General features: G+C 42.4%; 1 protein-coding gene across 1 annotated transcript; it reads left to right on the top strand.

Moving 5' to 3' along the window:
* The first annotated feature begins 359 nt into the window (after positions 1 to 359).
* Positions 360 to 22,693, top strand: opn5.S (opsin 5 S homeolog). Its single transcript, XM_018264817.2, has 7 exons — positions 360 to 635; positions 7,623 to 7,774; positions 13,348 to 13,467; positions 17,184 to 17,354; positions 19,818 to 20,152; positions 20,984 to 21,210; positions 22,600 to 22,693. Exons 2-7 carry the CDS (start codon positions 7,645 to 7,647, stop codon positions 22,646 to 22,648), a joined length of 1,032 nt encoding a protein of 343 aa, XP_018120306.1. The 5' UTR covers positions 360 to 635; positions 7,623 to 7,644; the 3' UTR covers positions 22,649 to 22,693.
* Positions 22,694 to 22,938: the final 245 nt, after the last annotated feature.

Below are 22,938 nucleotides of genomic sequence, written 5' to 3'. Positions count from 1 at the left end.
AGTTTTGGTCCACATGCAATAGAAGGCTAAATTATTGTGGATCTGCTTTGTATAATTCTTGTGTGATCAGATTGGTGCACAGACGCACGTTGCTTGGTTTGAGATGAATTATGAGAGTATTAATGAGAATAATAATGAGAATAATAATGAGAATAATAATGAGAATAATAATGAGGCAAATCCAGAGACGATGGCACTTTCCCCTGTTAAGAAGTAGTGGTGTCAGGCAGCCCCCTCCCAGCAGCTTCTCTGTCTGAATGATTGGAACATCATATGAGGGTAGAGAGAGAGCAGATAATAGTCCTGCCTCCCCTCAGGAGTCATTCTGAGCTGACAGCAGTGCAGGGCTGAGCTCTATATAAGCCTGAGAAGAATAGTGAATAGATGGAAGATCTGCCCTGTGGGTAACGGCCTGGCACCTCTTCACTTGCCACTGGCTCACTGGACTGGGCAGCAGGTGGCACATCATACAGCAAGGGGTGCACCTTTATCTGTTTTTTTTTATTGGAAATAAGTCTGAAATCTTTTAATCTGTTGGCTTTAACTTGCCCTTGCTTGGAATATATATACGGCAGGAGGACCGCACTGCTCCAGAGATATGTGAAGGTCAAGGTGCTGCTTATCCCTCGAATTAAGTAAGTCCCATACAATGTGTATTGGGGAACCTCGTGCTCTGCTTTACAGGGTTGCAGGGAATCCTCATGGAATACTGTAGTAGTAAGTGGGATGGGATTCATTAGGTAACTGTGAGAGTGATCCCAGCATGTGGATATCATTGGCGAGAGTGAGCAATTTGCCCATGAAATGTGTCATTTAAATGTTATTTTGTTTTTACTATGTCAGTGTGCTGCCCCCCGGCTCGGGGATCTGAAGTTATAGTTCAAGAACAGTCAAAGTGAGACAGATTGGGGACCCTTACAGTTATAATTTGCTTTGGGATGGCCCCAAATATTTTGGGTTTGACCCCTCTTCTCGCACTCAGCTCTGTGCCCTTGTGGGCCCTAAGCTCTAACCCTGTCCCCGTGTCTCCTGCAAGTACTTGTCCGTCTGCTGCAGGCTGTGAGGGTATGCTGGGAGTTGTAGTTCACTATCTGCATAAATAAGATGTTTCCAATGTGATGTCACTGAAAATAAAGCAATAAGCCTCAATAGGGTCCTATTTGTCATCATTTGAGCTGATAGTTTATATTGTTAATATAGTTAATAGACTTCATTTTATCCAAAGAATCCAAATTTTTAAAAATGATTTCCCTTTTCTGTGTAATAATAAAACAGTAACTTGTACTTGATCCCAACTAAGATATAATTAATCCTTATTGGAAGCAAAACCAGCCTATTGGGTTTATTTAATGTTTAAATTAATTTCTAGTAGACTTAAGGTATGAAGATCCAAATTACAGAAAGATCCATTATCCGGAAAACCCCAGGTCCAAAGCATTCTGGATAACAGGTCCCATACCTGTATTGTTATTATGACATAAGAAACTAGATACATAATGCAAACGTAACAATACAAGATTTAACTGTCTAATCATGACTGCACAAATATTATGAACAAATCTTTAAATAAAAAAAGCGTCTGCAGGGAACGAAATCCTTTTAGAGGCCAATTTGCAATTTGTTTTTATTTGTAGTTCTTTTTAGAAAAACCCTCTCTATTTTGCTAGTCTCCTGTCTGAGAATTGAATGGTGTCTGGTTGCCGAGGTCTTTGCGCCCAGCAACTAGGCAGCAAATTCTTTGTGAGAGGGTTGTTTTTTTTTAATAAAGTTCTGATCCTTTCTATTCCTTCTCTTATTCATCTTCCCTGACATCTTTTAAGCTACTGCCCGGTTGCTAAGGATGCTGACCCTAGTAACAAGGCAATAAACATTAATGCAAAAGTCACAAAGAGTAACATAAAAAAAAAAATATCACGGAGAATTTTTAATTTAAATTAAGGAAAACATTCCCTTTAAATTTAAAGAAGGATAAAAGAATGATGTTTGATGTAAAACACATCCGGTTCTGTTTGAAGGAATCATTTCAGGGATCTGGGTGAACAGCGTAAGGAAAAACGCGCGGCTTTAGGGCAGAGACACACGTGGAGATTTGCAGAGATTTAGTCGCCCGGCGACAAATCGCTTCTTCTTCGGGCGACTAATCTCCCCGAACTGCCTTCCCACCGGCTAGAAACAAAATCACTGGCGGGATGGCACTCGGAGCGATTCGTTTTCTGAAGTCGCCTTAAGTTTCCTCGTGAGGCAGCTTCGGGCGACTTCGGTAAAACTAAAAATTCTCCCTGTGATGTGTCCTTTTAAGCAACGTTTCCATTTACAATCATTCCACAACACTGCCTAAATGCAATTCATATTGAAAGCCGTATCTGCCCCTTTCTGTGCTCGGCACTGCTGGACTTTTGAATCATAAATGTAGTAGAAGCAGGAGAGGAACTGACTTTACCATCAGAACCAGATAAAGGATAAACAAATCCCGCATTCAGTAGTGATTCCAGACACAAACGCCCCTCAATCTGATGTTGCCTCTGGCTGGGCGCACCTTGAATATTAAAACATTCTCTGAACCTTTCCGGGAATTCAAGATAAGAAATTAATTGGGAATGTTCCCCAGGTGCTGCTGATTTGTGTATCTACTTCCTGACCTCTTCCCCTGATATTTCACCTGGAAACCTAATGATCCCGATTTTGCAGTTTCTTTTCCGAAAACAAACCAGAAATGTGCTTTCATTATCCTCTACAGACTTATATGCACTGCTGAATGGTTGCTATTGGGATTCTGCACTGGGGCAAAATTCCAGTAGTATTTATTAGGAATTCCTTGAGCTCTTGCTTAGAGCCCTATCGGAGCTTGGACCCCTGCTTTTATACTGTATGATTGAGTCAGACCTGCTACAGGTACGGGACCTGTTAATCAGAATGCTCGGTACCAGGGGTTTTCCAGATAGGAGATCTTCTGCATTATTTGCACTTTTCCCACTGGCAGGATATTGTGTGACTAGCCATGGCCTGTTAGGGCAGAGACAGACGAGAGGATTCTGGGAGATTAGTCGCCTGGCGACAAATTGCATCTTCTTCGGGCGACTAATCTCCACGAACTGCCTCCCAGCTGGCTAGAATCTAAATTGCAGATGGAATGGCACTCGGAGCGCTTTGTTTTCCGAAGTTGCCTGAAGTTTCCTCGTGAGGCAACTTCGGAAGACGAAGCGCTCCAAGTGCCATCCCGCCGAGGATTTAGATTCTAGCCAGCGGGGTGGCAGTTCTGGGAGAAGAAGAGGCAATTTGTTGCCGGGCGACTAAATCTCCCCGAATCTTCTTGTTTGTCTCTGCCCTTAGGCTATGCTCAAATAAAAAGGGGTGGGTGGGGGGAGTCACAGAGGAGATAATTGTAGTCTTGGCTCGGCCACTTCAATGTTTTCTAAAAGCACTTCCCTTGTCAAGCAGAACAATACACGTGTTCATTTATAGCAAGAATGGATTGAATACATTTGCGAAAATTCTGCCGCAACAAAAAAAAAATCCGAATAGAAGCATGCATAAAATTGTCGGACACCTATTGACTTTAATGCATTTGGACAAAATGGTCGTGCCTGTACAAATTGTCATTCGCGTCAAAATTTTGACGTCCATTGACTTGGATGCGTTTCACAAATTTTTCGCTGTTTCCTGAATTTTCCGGCGAAACGGCACAGATTCGCCCATCACTTATCACCATTATTAGTTTTAGAGAGAGACACAGAGAAATCAAAAATTTTAGATTCTTCCTGAAAGCTCCTCAGCTTTGTGTAAAAAATGTTTTATTTTGTCTTAGGAAATGCAGTCGATTACGTTCAGTAAGCAAAGATGAGTTTCCTCTACTCTAGTTCTGCAATGAGTCCAGGAGTTCTGATATGAAGGAGCAGGGTTGTCTCCAGGAGCAGTTTTGGTGCAGTTTGGGAGGGGAGTCATTGTTAAGCAATAATTAAAATATTGGGGCTCATTTATCAACACTGGGCAAATTTGTCCATGGGTAGTTACCCATAGCAACCAATCAGTGATTAGCTTTTTAAAGCCAGCTGCAAGTAGAACAATGAATACAACACTCTAATTGGTTGCCATGGGTTATCGCCCATGGGCAAATTTGCCCAGTGTTGATAAATGACCCCCATTGTGCTTTCAAGGCATTTTCATCTTCTAAGGCAATGGTCCCCAACCATGTTGCTCACCAACCCCATGGAAGTTGCTCCCAGTGGCCTCATAGCAGGTGCTTATTTTTGAACTCCAGACTTGAAGACACATTTTGGCTGTATATAGACAGGTATAGGCTACCTGTAGGCTACAAATCCATATAGGGGCTACCAAATAGGCAATCACAGACCTTATTGGCACCTTCATGCTTGTGATGCTCCCCAACTCTTTTTACATTTGAGTGTGGGTAAAATAGGTTGGGGACCTCTGTTCTAGGGTTACTGAGCTGTTAACCCTAACTCTTTAAGCCACCTACCCATGTATTACCAACCAGACCACCTTCAGTTCGTAAAGGTATATTCTATAAGAGATGACAAGGTGCGAAACCTAGAATGGAAGCATACTGGGAAGAGATTGTCCTTATGGACAGTCCAGACATTAGTTAGAGAGCATCTTCACCTTGTCCTTTTGTCAATATCTTTCCAATCCCACATAAAGGTCACCAAAAAAATAAAATAATGAGAATCCCAAAACCCCAGTAGGAAATAACTGTAAACTGTTTCCAAAAATCTCTAAAACCCCTAAAGAAATCCCTAAACCTGAATCGCTTGTGGGCAACCCTAACCCTAAAACATTTCAAGAAAAATTCCTGTGGGCAATCCCTAAAACTCAATTTATTCAGGGTCTAAAGTCATAAAGCCAGTTGGCTTTTTAAGCAGACAAATACTTTTCTATTGTCTCATCAACACCTTTCTTATCCAGTCTGACCTGGACAACTGGAACAAGTAGCCTGCTGTAACCTTGACGCAATGTGTGATCACTCCTTAGTTATCAGTTTCCCAGAATGGGGCACTTTATACTTTCTAAGCCAAGTACAGCTGATCTTCTGGCTTAACTGGGACCTTGTACCGAACATCAGCTTGGGATCTGAACAGTCAGTTGGCAACGTCCTTCAGAGAGAAAAACAAAGGCCAACTTGTAGTAGAATCAGGTTATAATTGGACTTGATGATTCCTGTGAGATGGCTGCTCTATCTTTGGTATTTTAACTTGATTCCACTCAAAAATAGCACCATACGTGGTAGTAATTGCTGTGTAGGCCCTAGGGGGAATTTGAGCAGTAAGTTGCACCATTAAAAGTTTGTCTGTTTGATGACAATTATCTTTTCCTTCCTGTTTATAAACATCCCCTTCTCATCCAGTTCCACCAATATAATTCATAGAATTCAGTGATAACACAGGGCACATTTGTATGATTATTTAGTTAGGAAATGGAATAATGTCTCCTCAGAAATGGTGCCTGTGTTTCTGTGCCAGATGCACGCCGTCATGCCTCCACTGGATATTACATTAATTCCGCAAGAGATTCTCATCGTTCCGCTCTTATGACTTACATGGACCTCAGCCAAGACTTTAACTTGATGCTTTGGTTTTTTAGATGGTTAATCTAATGCAGATTTTTTTCCAACTCTTGTTCTACATAGTGTAACGTTCTACTTATAACTTGACCCTAACATATATAATTGGAGGCATGTTAGCGGCATGTTAGCATTTATATTCTGGCCATTCTATCAGTTTGGGACATTGTAAAGGAAGGGTAGCTAAGGGAAGTGCTCCATAATGACTTCCGTTTCTCATAATATATAAGAGCAGGGTCCCAAACTGCCCATCTACAGAATTTCAAGAACTTTTGCACTTTGTAAATGAGACCTCTTCGCTACTGAATCAGCTGGCCTTATACTCTGTAAAGCTGACTTCACTGACAAATAGAGATGCACCGAATCGGATTTGGTCAAGATTTGGCCTTTTTTAGCAGGATTTGAATTTGGCTAAATCCAAGTGCCTGGCCAAACCGAATCTAAATCCAAAAAAAAGGAAGTCAAGAATTTGTCCTTTTCTCCCTCGTTTTCCTAATTTGCATATGCAAATTAGATCTTAGATTATTTGGCCGAATCTTTCACAAAGGATGCAGGGTTTGGCCAATCCTAAAATAGTGGATTTAGTGCATCCCTACTGACAAGTCGCTGAAAAAAAACCAATGACATTGCTTTGCACCAATAGCATATGTGTCCTTATGGCTAGGGAATTCAAATATACTGTATACAGTAGCTCATTTCAGATTCTGATCAATCAGTTCATTACAGAGAGACGTTTCCAAGGGCATTTAATGCCTTGAAAAAAACAATCTCCTAGTCACACAGACTGAAGCCTCCGTTAATGTCTTTTGGGAAATCTGGACCTAGAGTTTTCTAATGGAATTGACTACATCCATAAATGAGAAACTGTTGAGAATGGATGGGCAGTTGCCTTGTTTGATCCCAAATTAAATAAATTAATATATAAAGTAAAAATCCTTTTGTCTTCAACGTGGAGTTATGTTTGGTTGGTCACCATTATTTACAAGGTATTTTTGGTTTTAAGGCAGCACTATGTGTGTAGTCTTTTTAGCCTTTCTCACTCAACCCTGATGGGTTCTCTTCTAAGGTATGAGTAAAAATCTCTAAGCAGAACCTTTTAGGTTGTGCTACGGAGCAATAGACAACCATCTTAAAAATCAATAAAACAACCCAAATGGAGCATTTATATCAACAAATGTCCCAAGAAAAAAAGTGCTTCATAGCCCTATGTGCTTGTCAAGGCTTTTGGAGTTCTTGCTGATGAATTCATAGACAATTGCCTTCTCTGCATTTCATTAATATGTACCAATGATGTCCAATGATTGATGTCCAATAATTGACCACTCTTAATCCACTCTTTTGGTGACCTAGCCAATTGAATGGATCTCCATATGTAAGGCCAACTTTACTGTGACCATCTTACCCAACTCTTGCTATCTTGCCCCGCTGCCTCCCATGTGCAAATTTTACTTTCTTTATCTACCTAAAGCTTCTGCTCTACAAGGCCACCCTAAAGTCCATGGTCTAGGGTGCTTACCCCTTTTTGGACCCCCTGAAGGCAGCTCTGCCCAAATACAGTATTTTCATTTAAGTGTCCATGTGGACCACATTTGTTTCTTTTGCCATAGACTCATGCCAAGCACATTTCAGTATGAAAGTCAAACAATTGTTATCAGATGTGATGTATCCAGGTTGAGCTGCAAGGACCCCATTATATTTTACTCTGGCCTGGAAGGACATCAAATTGTACAAGTGCATTTGCCAACAGCAACCGACTCATTTTAATCATTTTGTACTGTTACACTTCAGCACCAATTTTCAGAAACCAGCGACAGTATATCAATGCTGCCCAACTTGTAGGCCATCAGTTTTTGTTGAAAAACAAAGGCTATGGGGTGGTACAAGAAATTGGCATTCAACAAGCCATTGGTTAGAGCCTCTTATATATAAATAATGGGTAACATCTATGCCAAAAATGGCTGGGCAACACATAGTTGTTAGAGCTGTTACATACAGTAAACGCATTGCAGTTGGTCTTTTTATATGACTTGCTCTTTCTGTGTAGGTTCTGATGACACTGCAGAAGGATGGCAGAGAACAGCAGTTATCGGGAGGAGAGAGGTTACATTCCACATTATGAACGAGACTCCGATCCCTTTGCCTCCAAACTCTCCAAAGAAGCAGATATTTTTGCTGGGGTTTATCTACTGTCCATAGGTAAGGTCTTATTATGATGATTATTATTATTATTATAGGACCTGGAAACGATTATTTATAGGGCAGTGTGCAAACCTGGCTTGCAATCCACCATGTTTTCGCAGAATTGTGGGTGCTAGCAAGTAGATTGGAGAGTACTGCATAATGCACAATGGCTGAAATGGTCTTAATATGAGATTTATTAGGTTCATGTGAGTGTGTAGGTGCAACCCACAAAGGGACCCCTGGCAGTAACAGTTCTCTAAGGCAGAACTCATGCATTCTGGCACCCCTTGCATGCCAACAACTGGCACATTGGTGAAATTATTAAAAAGTGTGTAGTGATGCAAGAACCTTGGAATTACCACCTGCTTAAGGAAGGTGCAAAGTACAGGGTAATCGTGTGTTTTGTATCTTGTTCCCTATTCTGCAAAGCTGGCATGTTTGGACAAGTACAGGGGAACACAAGTATTTTGCACATTTACCTAGCATTGCACTTGTCTAGGGAATAAATGAGCCCCTGATATCTGGATACATCTAGCATATACAGCTGCCCTACTTTCCCCACTGAAATAAAAGCTAATGTTTGGTAACAGATAGTTGGAGGTGTTGGCCTACAGTTTGGCAGTTACCCAGTGTGATTGTATTTTCCGCAGTAAAGTATGAATCAAATGTAAGTGAAGACTTCCCTTGTTGTTCCTAGTGTATAATGTTCATCACACATAGCCAGGTACCCCTGTATCTCCAAGACTTCATAAATCAAAAAAATTCTGACAAACTATGATCCCTTTAACACAAACACCTGAGGAAGGATCATTTGATATTCACTATAATTCCCAATGGCACGCAGTGTTACGGCTATTGCATTTTACTGCCACGCTCAACATGTTTACTGTTTCTCTTCCGTGTCTTTCACATGCTCAACGAAACAAGCAAATGATTAGCCATTTTGTTCCTGACACGTTTCTGCTGCTTAACTTTTGTATTGATTGGACTCTTAGCAGCTCTGACGTCCCCTGATCCTGGGTTGTTTTCTCATTCGTTATATAATGGCACCGACTAAAGCACTTCTGAGATGTGCAGCAAATGTAATGACTTCTATTTAAACTGAACCTTTATCTATATAGTGCTGATACATTCCCCAGATCTTTACTAAAATTATCATTTCCATCAGACCCTGCCCGGCTGCCCCAGCAGAGCTTACAACCTAATGAGCCTATAACATTTACGCACACCCACTAGGGTCAGTTTCATCAGGGGCAAGTTAAAGGAGAACTCCGGCTTCCAAACGAAAATTTGATAGAGAGGCCACATAACCCAGAAACCCATAATATATCTATCACAATTACCTGTTTCTTCAAAAAGTCTGAATAAATGGCATTTTCTATGCTGAAATCCAGCTGTTTAACAGTTCTTCTCTTTCTGCATCATTTGAAATCCTGGCAGGGAAGGAGGGACTAAACACTGATGTTACAAATTGTAACAACTTCTCCACAGCTTACAGACAGCATGCAGGAACTACATAACCCACAATGCATTGCACTGGGATGTTCCTTTCCTTATTGAAATCACGTGTGCAGGGAATTGTGGGGTTTTGAGGATGCAGGCTGAGGACAGATGGCTGGTGATACAAAGTAACAGTAGTCAGACAGCTCAGCAAAGTAGTCAGACAGATCAGCAGGAGAGCAGGGGGCTAGACTTAGAGAACTGTCATAAATCATTAAAAATCATGAAAAGTCTGCATATTTTTAAATTGATGTATATTGCAAAGTTGCTTGAAATTATGTTTACTTTTCAAAAAGCTTAAGTTATGTTTTTGTGGAGTTCCCCTTTAATCTGCCTTTATGTTTTGGATGGAGGAAGGCTGGATAGAGATGTTCAACAGTGTTCCTGTCAATATGCCCATAGTATCTTCTTCCTTTAATGTGACTCAGCAGCTCTGAAACATCCACCATAATACCCTCAAGCATTTATAGTTAAACCAAGGGGGAGAAGCAGTCCACTAAGGGCCCCAATGCAGAAAACAGGGAGGGTCTCCCTTATGTGTAGATAAGTGATGTTCAACCCGTTACCCACCAGATATTGCTTAACTACAACTCCCAGCAACATTTCAGACCACATGGCACTTTATGAAACTGATAGCTTATATTGGTGCATCAAGGAAGTATGCAATAAGGGCATTTTAATAGGAATTATTTTGTGGTGCTGTTCCATAGACTCTAGACTACAAATGTAACCAGAGGTATCCCAAAATGATACCTCAGTTATCTCTGCAGTCATTCACTAAGCTGAATTGTAAGATGCAGTTGGAGTTCAAAAACTGGTGCAAATTGCCATTTTGATACTACCCCCTTCTTTCATAGCCCTTAGCTGTCAGATGCGACTTTGTTGCCTCTGTGGTTGAGCACTGGGGCAGCATATGGATGGTATGTGGTTGTGCCCTTCCTTGTGTATCATTAAGGGCCAATAAAGATGCAGCAGGGAATGCAAGGTGGTCTGGAACCCTATACTTCTACTTACAGCATACTCAGTGTAAGAGATGAGTACCACTATGCCCAACTCTCTGCTTTCCAGCCCATGCAAGGCCAAGAGCACAGCTGGAACTACTCAAAGTTTACATGCAGGTGCTATCTCAAAAGTTACATGCAAGCACTATATGTATGGCCTCTAAGGGCCACAGTGGCAAATGAGCCCTAGAAATTTAGCTGCACAGTCATAGAGTTCATGTTCCCTCTAGATACAATTTCCCTTGCTCCTACAGACAAATACAAGAGGTCCTCTTCACTTAACCCATTAACAATATATTTAAGACATTGAGATATTTTGTGCCTTAAGCTACCAAAAATGCCTTACCCTTTAAACAAAACAGGGATTGTTTGTCCATATATTGCAATATATTTAAGTTGGCCAACTTTCATCTGATTCATTAAGAATTATATTGCTGCATTATACATTTTACACAGGGATTAAGTTTCTCTTGCTCTTCTTGGATCCTTGAGATTTCAATTAAAGTCAGAGGAGTCATTTTGTGCCAAGAGGAGCACCAACAAACAGATGAATGTCTTGTACTTATTCCATTTAAGCAGAAAAACACACTGATTGAATCTGCTGATTGTGGGAACTCACAGTTTCAGAGTTATTCCCCAATCATTCAAGCCTCGGAGGCAAAGGCCGTGACTGTCTTGTGACCCACCAGCTTCCCTACTCTTCCCATATGTCCCATTCAGAATTCAATTCCCTCGTTGTTAACTCTAATATCCAACATTCCCATCTTGTCCTTATCTGATTCTTAATAAGACAGGGGTGATTCTGTAAGGCCAGCGATGAATTCTAGATCAGGTGGTAACTCATATCTGCAGATGTAACCACTGTTATCCCAAAACAGATGTATTGACCCATGTAATCCTGGTGGGCAGGGGAGCTGACCATTAAGTGATGCCAGTCCTGTTTATCCATCTGGGTCTGAAAGGTCTATAGCAGTTTAAAAGCAAAGAGATCACCTTGCATTCTATATCAATGCAGTTTTCTTGTAATCCAGCTCCCCTTGGAGTGAAATATTCTTATATTCCTTTTGTACTTGAGCAGAAACAATTAATTTTCAGTAGAAAAAGATAACATTCCCCATACAGTAAAATACATGGATCTATTACTGGAATTCCTGTAGGACCATTGGAGATGTTACATGTTCATTGTAATTCAGCCAAGAAAACGCGTCCAAACCCTCAAATTGTAATTATTTTCCATCTAAAAAATTCTCTTTATTGGCATAAAGATTACACAACATATATTCCGTTTAAAACATTGAGCATCATGGGAGTCTGCAGGTTGGACCAGTTGATTGGTTAGATATTGCTTAGGACCATCTTACTGAATTTCCCATGTTATTATATCCAAGAGATACAAAGGTGCACTGCACTTAATATACAGTATACTGTGTCGCTCAATTTTGGGCTGGGTTTTGTCCCCCCTATTACTGGGAGTCAAGAATCTCCCCTGCACTGAATGGGTAAATAAAAATCAATAGTGTTGGCCTGTTTTTAATAGATTCCAATGATAGGTATGGCACCTGTTATCCAGAATTCTTGGGACCTGGGGTTATTCCAGATAATGGATCTTTCTGAAATTGGATTTCCATGCATTAAATCTACTAGAAAATGATTTAAACATTAAATAAACCCAATAGGCTGGTTTTGCTTCCAATAAGGATTAATTATATCTTAGTTGGGATCAAATACAAGCTACTGTTTTATTATTACAAAGAAAAAGGAAATAGGTTTCAGTGCCCTTTTTAGTGGAGTCTATGGGAGTCTTCCCGTAATTTTTAACTTTCTGGATAATGGGTTTCCGGATAACGGATCCCATACCTGTATTATCATCTGGCTCATGGATGGTACCTCTTGTATGGTGCTTGTGCCCATGGGTTTGTAAAGCCCTTTTTTTAAAATACAGTACAGGAGATTCAAATAAAAAGACTAGAATATTGGCGATACTTGCCCAGCGACAAATCTCCTCTTCTTCGGACAACAAATCTCCTATTCTTCGGGGCGACTAATCTCCCCGAACTGCCGTCCCGCAAGCTAGAATGTAAATTGCCTGCAGGATGGCACTCGGAGCGCTTCGTTTTTCGAATTCACCCAAAGTTTCCTCATGGGGCAACTTCGGGCGACTTCAGGAAACTAAGCTATCCGAGTGCCATCCCGCCAACGATTTACATTCAGGCAGGGGAAGGAAGTTTGGGGAGATTGTTCGCCCCAAAGAAGATTTGTCGCGAAGAGATTTGTCACCGGAGCATCTCCCGGAATCTGACCGTGTTTCTCTGCCCTTAAAAGTATTGTGATTCCTAAAGCTGGCCATAGACGCAAAGTTTCGAGGATTGGGGATTTGTACGATTTTCGGACCGTGTGTGGAGAGTCCCGACATTTTTCGTCCCATGGAGATCAGTCGTTTGGATGATCGGACAGGTCGACTGCCGATAATATCTCTGTGTGTATCGCCGATCTGACGATTTTCAGTGGGAAACTGTCACCAGCTTTGTCGGACATAAGTTTCTACGATTGCTGTCAGGGGCAGAACATCGGCTGATTTGTTCTTTTAATACTTTATTTACAGTAATCTGAATAGTTAGAGTCTGGTCGGGAGCTGGGGATGGGGAATCCTCGAACGATCGGATCTTTGCGTCTATGGCCAGCTTTTACTCCTTCACACCTGCTTGATGAAATCCCTGTTGTATATTGATAAGATCTTACAAGATTTGCATATAAAAAAGGGGCGGAGCTCACAGTGCATTCTCTCCCTATGCTAAAGGTTCTTGGCTTCACTACTCTTTGTTGACACCTGAGTAAAGTAGTTACTCTGGGATCGTTAGCAAGTTGCAGTCCTAACCAAATAGACAGCACATTATCAACTTAAATTCCTACTTTTTGAATCACACACTTGTAGCAGCCTTGCAGAATTCCAACTGCAAAATCCCAGTAAGTAAATCTTATTGCAAGTATTTCTCTTTTCCAGCAGTTTTGCTTCACTGAGGGAAGAGTTTTTTTCTTTGTTGCCTTTCACAGACGGTCGAGTTATTGCCTGGTTGTCTCTTCCCGCAGGTATCCTCTCCACGCTGGGGAATGGCTATGTTATATTTATGGCAATCAGGAGGAAAAAGAAGTTGCGGCCAGCCGAACTAATGACAATCAATTTAGCCGTGTGTGATCTTGGGATTTCAGGTAATTGGGGGGGGGGGGACTTGTTATTGTTTTTGCAAGGAAGATGTTAAAGGAGATAAAACATTGGCTGAGTGGTCTGTATAAACAGGTGTAAGTTATGTCTTAATATGCTAATTTAACCTACATTTACCCAGTGCTCTCAAATGTACTTGCTCCATCTGTTGTTGATATTTGGCTCTCAGCATCCCTACTCCCCATGAAGTCAGAATCTCAGGTAGGGTGCTCTGAGCTGCTTCCTCTAAATAGCATTGAGTGTTCTATTCTACCCAGTGCTGTCCTATCTACCGACTCCATCTGTTGATGAAATACGGCTCTCAGCTTTCCTATGCCCCATGAAGTCAAGGTCTTGGGTAGGGTGTTCTAAACTGCTTCCCCAAAATAGCATTGAGTGTTTTATTCTACACAGTGTTGTCCATTATACTAGCTCCATCTATTGTTGAAATACAACCCTCAGCACTCCTACTTCCCATAAACTGAGAGTCCTAGGTAGGTACCTTGAGCTGCCAGCCCCCCCCCCCTTAATCGTGTTGAGTGTTCTATTCTACCCAGTGCTGTCCTATGTACTGGCTCCATCTGTTGTTGATATATAGCTCTCAGCATTCCTACTCCCTGTAGGGCTTTGGGCAGGGTGCTCTGAGCTGCTCCCCCTAAATAGCGGTGAGTGTTCTATTCTACCCAGTGCTGTCCTAACTACCAACTCCATCTGTGGATGAAATACGGCTCTCAGCATTCCTATTTCCCATGAAGTCAAGGTCTTTGGTAGGGTGTTCTAAGCTGCTTCCTCTAATAGTGCTGAGTGTTCTATTCTACCCAGTGCTGTCCTATATACTGGCTCCATCTATTGTTGTAATACGTCTCTCAGCATTTCTATTCCCCAGGAAGTCTTAGGGTGTTCTAAGCTGCTTCCTCTAAATAGTGCTAAGTGTTTAATTCTACCTTTCCTTTATACTAGCTCCATCTATTGTTGAAATACAGCCCTCAGCACTCCTACTTCCTATAAACTGAGAGTCCTGGGTAGGTAACTTGAGCTGCCAGCCCCCCCCTTTAATCTTGTTGAGTGTTCTATTCTACCCAGGGCTGTCCTATGTAATGGCTCCATCTGTTGTCGATATACAGCTCTCAACATTCCTACTCCCTGTATAGTCAGGGCCTTGGGTAGGATGCTCCGAGCTGCTCCCCCCAAATAGCTGTGAGTGTTTTATTCTACCCAGTGTTGTCCTATGTACTGGCTCCATCTATTGTTGATATACAGCTCTCAGCATTCCTAATCCCTGTGTAGTCAGGGCCTTGGGTAGGGTGCTCTGAGCTGCTCCCCCCAAATAGCTGTGAGTGTTTTATTCTACCCAGTGTTGTCCTATGTACTGGCTCCATCTATTGTTGATATACAGCTCTCAGCATTCCTAATCCCTGTGTAGTCAGGGCCTTGGGTAGGGTGCTCTGAGCTGCTCCCCCTAAATAGTGTTGAGTGTTCTATTATATCCAGTGCAAATTTATGTATGGGCTCCATGTCAAAAGTCCCCATGTCAATGAGCCTAATGCTGAGTGGAGACCAAGGTGCACATGAGAAATTTGGGGCAATAGATATTCTATGCCAACACATATCCTGTATTCCTGGCACGGATCTTATGGTATGCCCTGCACACAGAGGCCATGCATCTTTAAATGGGCACTTCACTTTTAAGTTAACATTTAGTACATTATAGAATGCCTAATTCTAAGCAACCTTCCAATTGGTCCTCATTTTTTCTTTTTTATAGTTTTGAATTATTTGCCTTCTTATTCTGACTCTTTCCAGCTTTCTGTAAGGCTACAAATGTATTGTTATTGCTGCTTTTAATTCCTCATCTTTCTATGCAGGCCTCTCCTATTTATAGTCCAGGCTCTTATTCAAATCAATGCATGGTTGCTAGGGGAATTTGGACCCTAGCAACAAGATTGCTGAAATTGCAAACTGGAGAGCTGCTGAATAAAAAGCAGAATAACTCAAAAACCACAAATAGTAAAAAAATAAAACCCCAGTTGTATATTGTCTCGGAATATCACTCTCTACATCATTCTAAAAGTTAATTTAAAGGTGAGCGACCCCTTTAAACGAGTGCCTTAGGGTTGGCTGGTCCTGCTTTTGTGGTCAAAGGTTAGTGGCAGTTGCGACTTATAACCTCTCTGACCAATTGAAAACTTTCTCAAAAATTCCCCTCGCAGTCCTTGCAGTTGCGCAGCTAGAGGGGCAGCTAGAGCCTCATATGCAGCTAACATGCTCTGTAGCGTTGCACCTAACTTGCAACAAATCCCTGCTTGGGAAAGGCACATGGGAGGGATATTTAAAAAAGAGTAAAATCAGAATTTGCCAGGGAATTTGGTGCAACTTCTGCCCCTCTTTCTTTTCAATGTTTATTCTTTTCAGTATTGAATATGACTTTATTATGAGGGACCTCAGCGTTGTGTTAAAAAAAGACAAGTGCTGCCACCTAGTGGAATGTCATGTAATATCCTAGTCATAAGCCACATTTTTAGGGTAATGAACAGCATCCTAAATACTGGATACTTTACATTTTTTTATTGGCCCAAAAATAAGGTTTCAAGTGCCAGACACAGCCCCATAGACTGAAATTGGAACCCCCTGACAAGTTCTGTGTGAGATAGCAATCTGGCTTTAGTTATTTAACGCTAATGTAATTTGGGCAATGCTCCTCTAATCCTCGGAGCAGATAATGAGAATGGAATGATTTCTCTTGTGATATTATTTATAAGTGTAACTGTAATGTGAGTGTGATGAATAAATGAAATCTTTTCTGTGAGCTAATGAACATTGTAATGTGTGTGGTGTGGTGTATCTAGCAGCCAAATTATGTTCCCCCTGTTCTAAAGTATAAGGATATTAGAACTGAGGGGTTGTTCTGTGACCATATAAAGGCACAAGGCTGCAGGCTGAGTTATACAGGGAACTCTGAGTATCACTCATGTATTATAAGGGATAATGTACCCCCTACTGTAAATGATAAGGATATTAGAAGTCACTGAGGGGTTGTTCTGTGACCATATAAAGGCACAAGGCTGCAGGCTGAGTTATACAGGGAACTCTGAGTATCACTCATGTATTATAAGGGATAATGTACCCCCTACTGTAAATGATAAGGATATTAGAAGTCACTGAGGGGTTGTTCTGTGACCATATAAAGGCACAAGGCTGCAGACTGAGTTATACAGGGAACTCTGAGTATCACTCATGTATTATAAGGGACAATGTACCCCCTACTGTAAATGATAAGGATATTAGAAGTCACTGAGGGGTTGTTCTGTGACCATATAAAGGCACAAGACTGCAGGATGAGTTATACAGGGAACTCTGAGTATCACTCATGTATTATAAGGATAATGTACCCCCTAGGCCCCTACTGTAAATGATAAGGATATTAGAAGTCACTGAGGGGTTGTTCTGTGACCATATAAAGGCACAAGGCTGCAGGCTGAGTTATACAGGGAACTCTGAGTATCACTCATGTATTATAAGGGATAATGTACCCCCTACTGTAAATGATAAGGATATTAGAAGTCACTGAGGGGTTGTTCTGTGACCATATAAAGGCACAAGGCTGCAGGCTGAGGGGTTCTCTGTATTCGGCACCCTGCCTTGCACATAATATATCATTAGCATTATCTTTTCATATCATGGGCTCCTGAATGTTACTGTAATAACTTCTCCTTTTTCATTTAAGTAACGGGAAAGCCCTTTTCCATCGTGTCCTGTTTTAGTCACCGCTGGGTGTTTGGCTGGAACGCCTGCCGCTGGTATGGATGGGCGGGATTTTTCTTTGGCTGCGGAAGCCTCATTACACTGACTGTAGTCAGCCTGGACAGATACCTGAAGATCTGCCATCTACGATATGGTAAGATAAAGTCTGTGAGTAAATAATTGTATTGTTATGTGACAGTTCTGATGCTTCTCCATGTAGAGTGCGCTTTCTGTTTGCTAGTGTGTCTGGGGTGTGTAGTGTCAGACTGGGACACCAGGGGCCCAACCAAAACCTTAGACCAGGGGCCACTCCCAGTACTAATATTCTTCCTCTCCTCACTCAACCTCTATTCTCCTTGTCTCTTTTCTTTACATACTACAATCTATTATTCCATCTATTTAGCCTCTTTGTTCTCATAGAAATGGCCATGAAATAGGCCAAATGTTTAGCAGCATGAGGGACACCTGGGCCCACCGGGAGTTTTCCTGGTATCCCTGTGGGCCAGTCCGACACTGGGGGTGGGACTTCTTGTGCCAATCTTCAGCTCCCAGCCTTGGTTTTTACCCTCTGACACACATTGCATGGAAAAGTATCACATGTATTGGGCTCACACCAAAGCCGGGCCACACCCTGCAGGCGCCTAGGCAACCTGTCCCGCCCCAGTGCTGGCTGAGCATGCGCATGCGCATGTTGATGCCGACGCGCATGCGCACAAGTGCAAATCAGCATGCGCAGAAAGGCCAAACACCATGCAGGAAGATGGGGAGTGAGGGGACCGGACATGTGGTAGGCGACAGAGCAGGTACGTGCCTGGCGCCCAGGGGCAATTCTTGCTATTATGCCGCCTGAGGCGGCCTTCTTTCGCCACCCCCACCCCTCCCCACGGCACTAACCTTTATAGCGCCGGAGAGACTGCAGGGGTGGTCCACGACGCTTAGTGCAGAGAGTGCAATAGCGCTCTCTGCACTAGAAGAGCTGAATTTCCGGTTTGAAAACCAGAAATTCGGCTCTTAGTTACCAGGAGCGGCATTTTTGCCGCCCCTGGCAACCAGGGGGGCGCTGCCGCCTGAGGCGAGTGTCTCAACTCGCCTCATTGGTGGAGCGCCCCTGCTGGCGCCCCCCCAGCTTTGCACCCTAGGCACGTGCCTACTCGGCCTACCCCTAGTTCCAGCCCTGGCTCACACCTAGTGCATGGTGCATTCAACTTTTTACATCTACTGTTTGCATCCCAAACAATCAGCTTTTTCCCCAAGGTTTCATAGAAATTATTTATTACATCCTGTACAGATTGGGCAATGGTCATGTCTTTTGTTGTTGTTGCTACAAACCATTAACTGTGCAAACTCAGTGTGATTGCTATGGGTTACTAGGCCTGGAGCATGCATTGTGGCATCATATATCAAAGATATGTGCAAAGTAGGGTTGCCACCTGGCTGGTATTTTGCTGGCCTGGCCGGTAAAAATGATGGTTGACACCAATGTTAATAGGGAAAAAAATTTAAATAATAGGAAAGCCGGTATTTTTTTCCAGAAAAGGTGGCAACCCTAGTGCCAAGTGCAAAGTATGAGAACAAAACGGCCTGATTTATTGCCAGGGTTGGACTGGGCACTGGGACGCTGGGAATATAACCTGGTGTTCCTGGGCCCTCGCCAGCCCAGACCTACTCCCCCAATCATCTTGCTCTTAAATAACCGCTGCTGTGCTGCAGTCGTTGGCGTCAGCACGTGTGCCGTTCGTGCATGTGCACGGTGTGCTGTTCACCCGTATGTGGCAGTTCTATCGCACACTAGGTGGAGTGGGAGTTTGGAGGTCGGGAGGGGTCCCCGGTGACTGCCAGGAGGGCCCTTTGATTTTCAGCTCCCGGTGGGCCCCCTAGGCGCCAGTCCGACCCTGTTTATTGCACTTTCGCCTGTTTCTTTGCACAAAGAGCTGCACAGCATTACAAATGAAACAAAGTATCCCTTGGAGCACCCCCAAGTTTGAACGTCATTCATGCAAGCTGGGCACAAGTGGGGGCCACAAAGCACTGGGAAGTCCATTACTTACCGCCTTGCTGTAGCAGTCATTAAATAAGGTGCTCCCTTGTTGACTAATGTACTCGGCTATTCACCTTGCTACGGAGTTTTAAGTGACAGACTGCATGCCCAACTGCAGGAGACAAATCTCCCGAAAATGCCCCTCCATTTGAAATAATTGAAATCGCTGGTGCTATGACCAACATATCACCTGAAATTGCTTCTGGAGGAAACTTTGGCCGACTTATCGTTATGTTCATAGCACCAGGGATGTCAATTATTCAAATGAAGGGGCATTTTCGGGAGATTTGTCACCCACAGTTGCTCGTAAATAGTTGTGGGTGACAAGTCTCTCCTTCTGCCGCTGCCTTAATGATCCAGAATGCCAAGTGGGCAGCAAGTACTCACTGCAATCCAGTAAATATTTGCTGCCTTACGCTGCTCCTCAAGTTCCTGAGCCAGTTCCTTCTGGATCTCTTGGGGTCCTCTCCATGTCCTTCCTATTTCTGAAGCTTGTAGGGCATGTCATTCTGTGAGCTGTATTCATTAACTACTGTGTTATGTATATGTATAGATATACTGTATGTTGTTTCTTTTCAGGCACATGGCTGAAACGACACCACGCTTTTATTGCCTTGGCACTTATCTGGGCCTATGCCTCCCTGTGGGCGACCTTGCCATTGGTCGGAGTGGGAAACTATGCTCCAGAGCCCTTTGGCACCACATGCACTTTGGACTGGTGGTTGGGGCAGGCATCTGTTAAAGGGCAAATATTTGTTATGTCCATATTGTTCTTCTGCCTCCTACTTCCTACTGCGCTGATTGTCTTCTCCTATGTGAAGATCATCGCCAAAGTCAAGTCTTCTGCCAAAGAAGTTGCTCACTTTGACACCAGGAACCAAAATAATCACACGCTGGAAATAAAACTGACAAAGGTACATCTGTGCCCTTTCTATACCCGCCTCTACGTTCTGCTCGTTCAATTGAGGCCATGTTTTCCTGCACCGAACAAAGGAGCTGAATACATCTGTTTTATAGCCTAGAAAATAATACACCATCTCAGAGACATTATAGCAGAATAAATCAGTGCATTACAGGCTTCGTTATTGCTGCAGATGCTCCTATCCTTTCTAGTTAACAGTTGAAATACATTAAAGGACAGCAGTAAAATCCAGAGATAATGAAGCATTTGCAGAACACCAGTGCTCTAAATAGCTGGCAATTTAAAAGACAGGCTATAGAAATCAAAAGATACAGCTCTAATTTTATTATAGGATAATCCACCATCCTCTTAATCCCCCACCAAGCTAACCAGTACTCAATGTAGTAATATTCAGTGTACATAACTCCTTTATTCAGCCACAGATGAGACCAGTGAAAAAAAAACAAGCTTCCCCCTTAACTCCCACAAAAACATAAAAAAAAGAACCCTGTTATCCAGAAACCTCCAAAATACGGAAAAGCCGTCTTCCATAGACTCCATTTTATCCAAATAATCTAAATCTTTCAAATTGATTTTCTTTCTCGATAAGAATAAAACAATAACTTGTACCTGATCCCAACTAAGATATACAGTAATTAATCCTTATTGGAAGCAAAACCAGCCTATTGGCTTTATTTAATGTTTATATGATTTTCTAGTAGACTTATGTTATGATGATCCGATCAGGAAAGCCCCAGTTCCAGCGTATTCTGGATAACAGGTCCCATACCTGTATATCACAATTTTGCTCAAGCTGATTTGTGCTTTTCATTTCATCCACCAGGTGGCAATGTTGATCTGTGCGGGTTTCCTCATCGCATGGATTCCGTACGCCGTGGTGGCTGTATGGTCGGCATTCGGACAGCCAGACTCTATTCCAATTGAATTTTCTGTGGTACCCACAATGATGGCCAAATCGTCGTCTATGTATAATCCCATCATTTATCAAGTCATTGACTGCAAATCTCAATGCTGTCGAAAGGACAAGTCGTTGGAGAAGACTAATTCTAGGTATGTCGTTTATGAATTATATTTCATTCCAAGTTCAGCTTTGTTGCATCTAAGCTTATTTGCATCTGGCCCTGAATGATATTCCTATGATTGTTTATGATTCTGTTTATGCACTCAGTCAGGGTCGGACTGGGGGGGCTTGGGGCCCACCGGGGCTACTGCCCCAGGGCCCCCCTCCTGCCTGCACTGCTGCTCTAGTGCACCGGGTCTCTGCGGGTGCGTACGGCATCACGTCAGTGCGCATGCGTGCGGCGCAGAGTTTGTGCGCACGCGCAAAATGTATATTTTGCCACGACCCCTGACAAAGAGGGGTCGCGCGACACCAAGAAGCGGATCTGGGCCGGCGGTGGCCACAAGAGCCTGGGGCCCACCGTTTTTTTTCCCCGGTGTCCTGCAGGCCCAGTCTGACACTGCACTCAGCTATTCATCTTTCATTGTGCAGTTTAAATAAATATCAGGGTTGCTAAAGTCTTCGATTTTAGCAACCAGATAGCATCTCATTTCAGTAAAACAAAAAAACTAAAGGGGAAGTAAAGTCTAAAATAGAATAAGGCTAAAAATGCTGTATTTTGTATACTAAACATAAATATACTGCACCAAAAGCCTAATAAATCAATGATGATGCTTTCAAAGTTGACAACAGGGGTCACCATTTTGTAACTTTGTTAAACATCTTTGCAAGACCAAGACTGTGCACATGCTCAGTGTGGTCTGAGCTGCTTAGGGATCGTCAGCAAGACTGATTAATAATCAGAATATACAGACTGCACTGGGTCCTGTGTTGTCATGTAATCTAATGTGGATTTTATAGTTTTTATATTGTTTAATACATGATCTTTGTCCCTGCAGCTGGAGTTGGAAACAGTAAAGAGGATGTAAAGGCAAAAATAAAATCCAATACAAATCTCTACACAGTCGCCAACTGCTCTACAGGGAAACAAACAAAGCTGCTTGAGTTCTGCATGGCTGGGAAGTAAGGCAGGGGCTCCCCCTGCTGTTCATAAGTATTATTGTTTCCCTGCAGAGCAGTTAGGGACCGTCTGACAATTCCTATCCAAATGAAGGGGGAATTTCACTGCGTACAGTCAGATTTCTTATAAATATGGTACATATTTTTTAACTAAAGTATATTGGAGATAGGTTTCTTTTTCATAAAAGTAAGTAAAAATGTGATTTTATTGTTTTGCCTTTACATGCCATTTAAAGATCTCTGCAAACTGTCTTACAGTCTCATTGTTTAGATTAGTGGCTTCCAAACTGCATTGCTGTCCCAAGTTGGAGGAGAAAGCATTGCATAGTGGTAGGGGGACCCAGATTGAAGACCACTTTTAGTGACATCTCAATAACATGACATAGATATGTTGTTTTCACAGTTTATCTTATTTGCAGAGCCTATTCAATAAGCACCTGCAGGAGGTCAACGACCTCAGCTCAATGAGGAGCCATGGAATGGTCGATGAAGCACAATTATTGTACATGGAGAATCCTGACTCCTCGCTCAGTGACAAGAGAAAATGTGTATTTTAAATAAATGTTTATTTTCCTATGTTTGTAAAATGAAAGCGTTATCATGATGAAATGTTAGACCCTTATTTATATTTTGTTTCTTGGACCCAAAAAGTTTCCTGTCCACGTGGCTGATCAGACCCCATTGTAGAGTTGTGACTTATGAGACCCCCTGGTGCTGAGTAAGATAAGACTATGATGATCTTTAGGGTAGGAGGGACA

Source organism: Xenopus laevis, chromosome 5S, assembly GCF_017654675.1.
Source record: "Xenopus laevis strain J_2021 chromosome 5S, Xenopus_laevis_v10.1, whole genome shotgun sequence".
Classification (NCBI taxonomy): Eukaryota; Metazoa; Chordata; class Amphibia; order Anura; family Pipidae; genus Xenopus; species Xenopus laevis.
The sequence above is the reverse complement of the archived record's forward strand: the minus strand, read 5'-3'. Positions and strand labels throughout refer to the sequence as shown.